This window comes from Nanorana parkeri, unplaced genomic scaffold (assembly GCF_000935625.1).
Source record: "Nanorana parkeri isolate BGI_ZX_2015 unplaced genomic scaffold, ASM93562v1 scaffold747, whole genome shotgun sequence".
Lineage (NCBI taxonomy): Eukaryota > Metazoa > Chordata > Amphibia > Anura > Dicroglossidae > Nanorana > Nanorana parkeri.
This window is the reverse complement of record NW_017307015.1, coordinates 458,562-468,816: the sequence shown is the minus strand read 5'-3', so window position 1 is coordinate 468,816 and position 10,255 is coordinate 458,562. Positions and strand designations below refer to the sequence as shown.

The window sequence follows — 10,255 nt, the reverse complement described above, 5'->3', positions numbered from 1 at the left end:
TTTTTTTATTGATTACTGACTTGCTGGCTCCCCCAGTTCTACAAGCCTTTAAAGCTATCTCTCCTGAATGCCGTTTTCCCTCCATTACCTTAGAGGCACATATAATCCTACTACCCAAGTCAAAGGCAAAGTTCACTAGGCAAAGTTTTGGTGACCAAAAAACTATTTATTGTCATGCTTCATCTGTGATGTTAGGGCATGGATTCCTAGGCATAGGCGCTCAACTACAGTCCTTTCAATACAAGAGTGGTCGTCTGAACTGAATTATAAGAATGGAGCGTTTGATCAAACAAAATTATACCAATGAATCCTTGGATTCTGTACTTTATTCCGTACACATAACATGAGCCAACACCTGCTTATCTGACCCCATATTTGAATTTGTTTGAATCAGGAATCGATGGACTACCTGAGAGACTGCTTCACCACTAGACATGCAAGCCTGTAAAAAATATGTTTAGTTTTGGGTCCATTTGGATTTAATTTTATTTTGTTTTCATGATATTCGGATCAACTCATGATTCGGAACGAATACTAAAATGTGATAAATGTGGCACCCAGATGCCACCCCTCTATACATAAGTAAGGGGTAGTTGTTACTCCTACTCATCCACCAAGAAAACACAAATAGTAAATCAAAACGGTAGGCGGTTTTTGACTATTCATTTTTTTTTTTTTTTTAAAGTCCCACCATGCCAATCCACCATCGATCACATAAATCGTCCGGATCCTGGAATCCCAACACCCACTGAAAAAAAAAAAATACCAGCTGCTCATTGCCTGATGGAATGTTTACAGCAGGCAGCGGGCGAAAAAAAAATTACAGCCTGCTATTTGCTATGGCAATTTGGAATAGTCAATAGCAGGATGGCTATTGCTCCCGCAGAGGAGCGGACCGGAGAGAGAGAGTTCTCTCAGGTCCACTCCTCTGCTGATTGACAGAAACCAGTGGGTGGAGCCATGCCAGCCTGCTATTGAAACTTGAAATAGCCAATAGCAGGCTGGCTATACCTGCTGCCCACTGCCTGCTGTCAATCTGCAGATGAATGGACCAAAGAGAGAAAGTTATCTCAGGTCCGCTCATCTGCTGATTTGACAGAAGTTTATTGAACATGGTTATAATGTACTTACTAGGGATTTGTTCTGTGTATTCATAAATTGCTGGGGAGTCCATCGGGCATATGGTGTGAACTTCATGAGTTAGTCTTACTTCTTTCTTTCTCTGTATTTACTTTTTCACTGCAATATAAATATATTAATTAAAAAATTAACAATTTGCAAATGTTTACTCATGCATCTGATGCAGAATCTGTTCTTGATGCCTTTTAATAGTCATGGTTGCGTAATCATTCTTTATCATTTGCAATTTAAAACTACTATCAATTTCCAGATAATACATCTGTTGTCGTTTTCCCTTATCTGCAGGCTGAAGAGCGGCATGGAAATTTTGAGGAGAGACTCCGCCAGCTCGAAGCTCAACTGGAAGAAAAAAACCAGGAACTGCAAAGGGTGAGCAAGAGACCACAAACATGCCAAACTTTTTTTTTTCATAATGCAGTTAATTTGTTTGCATTTAAGAAAATAAAGTTTTCATGTATCTGTTGGTTATTGAGGGACACCGCTTAAGTCATTTGAAGTGTGGGTTTTTATGGCCATCTGCAGGAGAGGGACCCTAGATACAACAAAAAAAAGCAACCTAAAAGGCCAGCACTACCCCACTTCTGCTAGAGAGCTTTAGTTAGTAGTCATTAGTACAATAAGCAAAAATTACCTTAATTCGAGAAAAACATTTTGTCAGGTTTTAATCCTGTGTCCTTATTGGAGAGATTATGCCTAACATCCTGTCTTCTCCACTCTATCTATAAAAAAATATTTGGCTGGAGTTGGAATTTCATTTGCAAGGTACAGTACTGCAACCATACAACAGAAGGAATGTGTTTATTGTCTATTAAAAAACTAAAAAACAAGTGTATGGCTCATTTTAGGATAGTGGGTCATGAAGATCATTGCTTACTATATCCCTCTGTGGCCACCTTTACCCCAGAATAGCTTGTTTATAGCTCAAACACAGCCTAATGGTATAGGTACAATTATTAAAAAAATGCATAAAGCTTTACTGGGCATGTTGAAATAGAACTCCCAGTTACCCACTCTATTACCTCCTTATTCTCCTGTTTCTATTCTTCTACCCACCTTCACTTTAAATCCCCCTCCCTTTCACTCCTTATCTAGCTCCTGTCACCCTGACTCCCACTGTGCCTAACCCTTTCAGATGGCAGCCCCTCTCTCACTTGCCGCGCTCTTGGGTAACTCCAGACTTTCCACTTCCTATCTAATAATAAGATACATTTACAAATTTATCAGAAGCTCTGAATATATTCCTTTGCAATGGAACCCATTGGTTTACTGAAGCCATACTTTGTTTTCAAGTGGGTCCAAGCCACGATCACATATTTGGGTACACAAATCCATACGACCCCCCTCTAATATTCTAGACTTGAATTTTGTCTCCTTATGTAAAATCAAAAAAATGAATTTACAGTGAACGTACTTGTTCGGCCCAAATTATTCTATCTGATGCAAACCCTTCTGATTCCAGTCCCTCATAGCTTTCTGAAAACTCTTTTGCACAGCATTCATACAATCTAATTGGGCAGATAATGCTCCATGTATTACAAACGTCGTACTGATTTTACCCAAAACTAAAGGTGTCATTGGCTTCTAGAACCCCATCTTCTATCATGACGCTACCGACTTTATCAGAATAATTGACTGGTGCTGCCATCAAGATGATAAGCTTTTAGCTTCCTTCCATTCCTGCTATAGGGAGCACCCTGGGCAGGCAAGGCTGCATACCTGAACTCTAAACACTATACCAGCTGATCTACTCCACTCTCCTTACATTTGGCAATTTATTCCGTAACTGGGACATTGCACAGTTCTCTTTCCCCATGTCACCCATTATACGTTACTCTCAATTCTCCCCTAGCCATAATGATGAAGTATTTAAAGTAGTCCTAAACTCTCAAACTTTTTTCCACAATGAATCCACCTCAAACAAATAAACATTGCCCAGCAAAGTATTTCTTTACATTTTTGCCCAATCACTTACAGTCATCATGTTTCCAAACAGCTGTTCATCTGCCAGCTTGGAGAAGGGAGATGGAAGGAGAAGGAGGGAATGGGGAACAGAGGTCACAGGAGTGGCTTGCCTTGCTCTGCCTGTGATTCTGGACACACACACAGCTTACTAGCACACACAAGGGCGACACCATAGGGAAAGGAGCAACCCCTAAAACAGGATATCAAGGCCAGTCCAGTACTGACTTTAACTCCAGGGTGGTATGCAAAGGATTTAGGGCGGCATGCTTCTCTTCCTCATCAGGCGCACAGTTGCTTGACCCTCCACAATCGGACTCGTATGCAGTAGAATTGGTTTTCTGGAGGTGCAGCCAGCTTTTGCATTTCCTACATTTGTTACCGGATTACAAGTTATTTTGACTTCACTTATCCCTTTTAGGAGAACTGCACTTAACCAGGTATGCTTTCTGTGTCCTACCAATTACTCTTGGCAAACTGCAAACTATCATGTAACTCCTACCTACAGAAATGAGAGAGGGACTTTAACACCACCTTCTCCCCAAAACAAAAGGACCATATTATTCACTTTTACCATCACCCCTCCTTATAACCATGAAAAATTATGAGGTGTTAAAGAACCCCTCGTATTTACCCAGGCACCAAGGACACAAGCTGGAGACATAGGGCAACCAAGGGCTCTCTTTTACCCATTATTTGGGACAAAAATCAGCAGTTCTAGATATGGGTCACCCAGGTAATTTTCAAACTCACAAATATTGATCTTATCCACAACCCGACGGCTTATCTGTTTTACCTTGCGCCAATCCCAAAATCTAGATACAAAAAGTCTCTACTTTTCCATCTTCTCAATGCAGCCAAAGTCTGTATTCCCCTCCCAAACTTGCCCACTGGCTTATCCGGATAAACAACAATACATGGAAGACTTAACTTTAGCACTTAAAAACAAACCAGATGCCTTTAGGCAGATGGGGTTTTACTGGATACAATTAACGTTCGCCCAAGAATACACCATGGTACCAAGCAATCTGTTTTTACAGCTTAATCACACCAATGGTGGAATGGCCCGTGGGGAAGTCTGATGCTTGTCCCCTGTCTTTCTAACTCCTGGAGGAGGACTGAAGTGAGACTGCCTCCTCTCTGCCCCCAACCTTCTTTCTCCATCTCCCTGCTCCCCTTTCACCATCTCTCCCCTCCCTACCAAAGTGACCCCTTCTCCCCCACCTCTTTTCTCTCACACTATTATTCCTCCCCCCTTAGCATTACACCCAATACTCCTAAAATGAAACAAAACCATCTGCACAAAGTTTTTGGTCATGGTCTGGTAATGATAAACAGGTAAACTCACAAAGGGCAATGGGTCCTAAAAATCTTTAAAAAAAATTCCTTTATGGGTGTTTTGGTTCCTTTTCACAGTGTTTTCTATATATCCTTTTCATTATTTATAATGGTATCTTTATGGTAGTTCTCCTTGTCTCATTTTTTGGTATGTGTAAAACGATTCTTACTGCTCTATTTTTGGTATTAACTGATGACTGTACTTTGAGGTGTTATATACACTTTGCGGAAAACTAAAGTATTAAAAAAAGAATCAAAATACAAAGTAAGACAGACAGTCTACTCATAAATTCATATTTTAAGTTATTGCAGAGCTGATCTGAAACCAATAATTGATGAGGTTTGTACCCTTTTATTGCTTGCTATACCATGCAGTCATATTTCTATTGATTAATTGGCTATGTGTATGTGTGCTAGGCATTGCAGTCAGCATCTGAACAAATGATGAGCCACCTGAGGTTTGCATTCTCTTCAGTAAATCATTATGGACTTCATTTGTTCTGCTAAATAAATCATGTAAATATAATTGGCAAATACAGCTGCCCTAAGTACATGTAACATTGCATAATATTCATTAAACCTTTTATTAAAAATACAACGTACTAAGCTTGTTTGCATTAAATGGGAATCTGTCAGAATTATATGAGCCACCAATGCTGACTTGTTTTTGAAGGTGCAGGCTCCAGTTCTGTCATTCTCACCCTGGCTTCACTAGTTTAGTGAGTTGCTGATCTAAAGCAAGCAAGCATCCTGTGAAGTTTTGGGGCACCTAACATACACATGCTTGTTTGAGGTATGCGGCTAACCTGGTGGTAAAGTCTTGGATAATATGGAGAAAAGCTAGAACCTTTTTTATTGCTTCCTATGTTTCCTTTGTGGGATTTCTTACTACTTTTTGTCCTAGAGACTCAATGGTAAGTGAAAAATAAATCTCCCCAGCGAAAGGAGTTTTTAACTTGCACAGTTGCCACTGAAACTAAGTTCAAACCCTTGGTGACTATACCCAAAACTAGACAGCAAATTGTGCCTGCAGTACTACAATTTTCCAATCAGATTTCCTATTAGAAGTCATATTGGTTTTAAGTCTTTTACATGTGCCTGATGATGTCTTCTATAGGCCCGTCAAAGGGAAAGAATGAACGATGAGCACAACAAGCGTCTATCGGAAACAGTCGATAAACTCCTGTCTGAATCAAACGAGAGGTTGCAGTTGCATCTTAAGGAGAGAATGGGAGCCCTGGAAGAGAAGGTACATGTCTGATCCACTAAGGGACTGATCATTGCCATAACTGTGTTTTGTTCTCTAGATCAAAACAATTTGCACATAACCTTGACAATGAGGTTTCTAAGAGACTACTACTGTCAGAAACCATCTCTTGACAAATAGTTCAGCTAAGTTCAGCTGCAATAGTTGTTATGTATTTCTTCATTAAATTAAATTATGTTTTGGCTAAGCTCTTGCTTCTTGCTGAAATCTTTCTTTTTTCTTTTTTATACCAAGCTGCCATAAGACAGCCGAATGTTGACATTAAAAGATAATTATGGCCCAACCTTTTTTTGCCATAGTTTTCTTTAGGGTCACAGGGAGACATTTACTAATGTCCTCCTGTCACCCAAAACTCAGCATATAGCAAGCTATTCTCCGCTATATTCTGACTGCGCTGAAACCAGGACGGATCCCGAGAATATTGTCGGGATCCACTCTGCTGCATTATTGACAGCTGGCTCTGCCTCTCTAAAGCTGTGCCCGCCACTCCCCCGCACATCCCTTTAGTCAGCACTGGAAGAACGGAGAGGGGAGGGGGGAATCCATGCAGGGAGTGGTGACTGACAGTCACCGCTCCTTGCAGGGAGAAAATCAGGATGTGATTGGCGGTATTTGATCTCTCAGTTCTTGATCAATAGAGCTGAAGTGTGACAGCTGCAGTGTCACAAGTCGGTTCTAAATATGGGAGTGATTATATTTCACTCTCCCCATATTTCTCCTTTATGCTTGCAGTGGCATAGCCTGCACTCTTAGCTGATGGGTGAAAGGAGGTACTTCAGTGTGTTTACAGGAAGGAGAGACCTTTGGGGGATGATATTCTAAAGCAGTGGTGGCGAACCTTGGCACTCCAGCTGTTTTGGAACTACAAGTCCCATGAGGCATTGCAAGGCTCTGACAGCCACAGACATAGCTCCCAGAGGCAGATGTATGTTGGGATTTGTAGTTTTGGCACAGCTGGAGTGCCAAGGTTCGCCATCACTGTTCTAAAGCATTTCAATTAGCAGACAAAAGGTGGGGTAGTGTGGCAGACCGGAGAATTGTAGATTTAAAAATATATTGTTATCCTGCTTATGCTGTCCACCAGCAGGGGTGAGTATGAGAAGAGCCTCTTCGCAAACTTACAGTTCCTTTTGGTAGGTAAACAATTCCAATGCATACATTTCCTCTGCATATATATGTTAAAATTTGGCTACTCTTTAAAGCAGACCTGTACTCAAATGTTAGGGTATAGTGGTGAGAAAATAGGTTTCCTCAAGGACAGGGACAATCTTTTGTACCTCATAAAAAGATTATTGCATTAAAAAAATCTCAAACAGTTACAGTGTTAAGCATAATTTAGAAAGAATCTCTAACACCGATCAAACACTTTAAGCTTAAAGTGACACTAAACTCAGGAGTTATATCTTAAAAATGCCTTCAAGTACCCTAACTATGAACAAAAATGGAACTTTACAACACACACAGGGACCATGGGGAACAAAAGTAGCCCCCCTCCAGAAGGAAGGACAGTATGAATCAGTATCAGTATGAATTCAGAGATGATTTGAGGATTGCACAAATAGGCTACATTTTTGTTAATTGGGTACTTGAATGCATTTTTAAGATTTTACTCCTGAGTTTAGTATCACTTTAAGGTGGAACACCAGATGCAAATGACCACTTAAAAGAGTCTACTATATAAAATAATAGAACCAGATATTTTTCACGCTACTTTCATTCTGTATTGTTCAAATATAGTAACCCTGTACACAGATTCCCAGATTTCAGCTTAACCGCATACAATTAATAAGGTAATTCAGATGATAAATATGTGCAATCTCCACAATTTATTCCAGAGAATCTCTTTTTCTCATCTAATGAAGAGTCATATATCTATCTCACCACAGTATAGTATATAGATTGCAGCTAGGAACACAGCAAAAAGATCCTGCACTGTGCTAGTACTATTCACATACAAAGCTTTTCCTACTGGGTAAACGGCAATCTCCACCAAAGGATTGGCAGTATTTACAAGCCAGTCTCGTTCATACAGCCAAAGTCTCCGCATACCATCCTCTGGGAGAGAACGTGAGCAATACCTACTATCAAACCTGAAACTCTAGCTACAGTCCCATATCCCCATTGTGGACAGTCTCATTCTCAGTCCAATCCTCTGCTTCTGTGTTCCAGGCCACTCACTTTCAGGCCACTCTCCCCAGCATGTTGCTTCCATGTGCTACATCTCTCACACACCCTGCTTCTTCTTTTGCCCTTGCGCTGGGTGGTTGGCAGACCACTTCTATATGAACAATAAATCAGAGCACCTTTATTTAAAATGTTAAAAACTATTTACAAGCATATAAGATAAAAAGCATTCAAAGCAACAGACTCCCCAATAGTACACATCTGCCTAAGGACAGCATACAAAACTGAGTTAGCTAGGTTATGGTCCCTTCTATGACAACTGTTGTGCTCCCACTGTCCTATCCCCTTTGCATTATGAGGGTATCTCCTTCTTCATCAGGGGTGTGTGCAGGCTTACTATATTTAAACAACAGAGAGGGAAAGGAATACATAGGGTTCCCTAAGGAGAACTATGGGGAAAAACACTGACCCCATAGTTCTCCTTTAAGATTTGAAAAAGAAAGATAGAAGCTGACTGGTTGCCATACACAGCTGCTCCAGATTTTGTCTGCTCCAGTTTTGATAAATTCCCATCATTGTATATTTTGTTCTATAATGTCAGTTTGCACATTGTGAATGTATGTGTGAGTTTCAAAATATTCATGCAATACAATATATAATTCAGTTTGTCAAATACAGCATCAATCATAAAAGTAGCAAATTAAAACAATATGCTAATACAACTGTTCCACACATGGTTCATATACACCAAAGTCAGTATTTAGTAATATAGGAAGACATGTCCATTTTTACATTCTTTTAGCTATGTATTTGTGTTTGACACAATATAAAATCATAACTTAAATATTTAAAAAAATGCTATGTTAACAGTCTGGTCGAGTTTGGAAAAAGCAATGGAAGGGCTAAAATGCTTACTCACATTTCCTGGAGAAAATGCTGCTCCAGGCTCCCTCTTACACGAGTCATATGATCAAAAGTCTGGCCTGGAACAGCATTTCCTCCATTTAAGGTATATTTGTTTTGGATTTAAATTGTTGAAGGTGCCTGCTGCACACCATACAGCATTGTAACTGATGTAAATAAGGTAGGTGCTCAAAATGACTGCCACTGATAGTGCCGTGCAGAACCTCAGAGATGTAAAGATAGGTCACCAGCACTCAAATATGCAAAGAAAGTATAATTTATTGCAAATAACATCACATAGGTCAAATATATCAACATTTTGGGGCCCATTCTCAAGGCAGCACAGTGTCCTATTCTAAAAAAAAGCTAGTTGTCTGGCTGTCTCATGTTTTAAAAATTACTTTGAACAAGAATGCAGCAAGTGAAGGCAGAGTATAGTCAGAACACCTGATTTCCATACTTTTTCTAGGACTGTCACTTAACACATTAAAGCCAGAGGGTCACCAAGACAGCCAAGCAACCTCTAGTTTATGGTACAGCTTTTAATATACCGTACATCTTTTAAGAGTTGGTACCCTTATTTATTTTTTCAGAGGGCTTAATATTTAAAATACAATACTGTAATAAATGTAATAGTCTGTCTTTAGTTTCTTTTATTGTTTGCTACTGTTTTCTAACCAGCTAAGACTTTACTTGGATTTCTTGAGACAGTGTCTCTTCATCGGCTCTCTCTCCAACTTGCATCTAAACTTGTTTTCTCTTCTCTTGCATTTGCTTACTTCTTTTATGTCAGAACACTTTATCAGAAGAGATAGCTAACATGAAAAAGCTTCAGGATGAGCTTCTTCTGGGCAAGGTTTGTATGGAAGCATACACAGGCACAACATGTAACTAAACACTGTCTAAAATGATTGTTAAGGCCATGACATTACTTTCATATACACCTTGGAGGTGTATGACATTGCCACCAACAGGGCAGGTGTTAATAGGTATTCCTTAAACATTCCTTCAATGGCATGGAACATCTGTTTTTTGTTTTTTTTAGGTGTTTTAGAGGAAAAAGGCTCTACAGTTAACTTTAGATTTACTGTAATACAGTTTAATACTTACCTCTTGTGCAGCTGCTGCTAAGCTCTGCAGTATTAAGGATGAACCACTGGCTGTAAATCCGCAGGCCCCTACTCAGGCTGTGTCCTGTCGTGATGTGAGGGCTAGTGGGAGGAACCACAACATGCATAGGGTAACAAGGGCATTTATGTCCTGAAAGTGTTGAAATAGTATGATTCTAAGCTCCAGTGTTGTGACTGGTGTAATAACATGGTGCTAGTAGTGACAGCAACAGATGGTGCCATGCAATACCACAATAGGAAAAAAAAGCACTGGATTTGTAGAAAATAAATATTTGTGTTTTATTCTTGAAATGTCACATAAGACAAATATTGCCAACATTATGGAGCCTCTCAGGGTCTCTTCCTCAAGGCAATACAGTTAAGTCATTGGTGACTGTACTGCCTTGAGGGAGGG

At 39.8% G+C, this 10,255-nt stretch overlaps 1 protein-coding gene across 1 annotated transcript in view; it reads left to right on the top strand.

Annotated features, from left to right (window-relative positions):
• The window catches only part of PPFIA3 (PTPRF interacting protein alpha 3), a 165,303-nt gene that overhangs the window by 73,411 nt on the left and 81,637 nt on the right, over positions 1-10,255 (top strand). Inside the window, exons 9-11 of the mRNA XM_018564364.1 lie at positions 1,426-1,509; positions 5,555-5,686; positions 9,525-9,587. Of these exons, the coding sequence (XP_018419866.1) occupies positions 1,426-1,509; positions 5,555-5,686; positions 9,525-9,587 (279 nt within the window). The remainder of the gene's footprint in view (positions 1-1,425; positions 1,510-5,554; positions 5,687-9,524; positions 9,588-10,255) is intronic.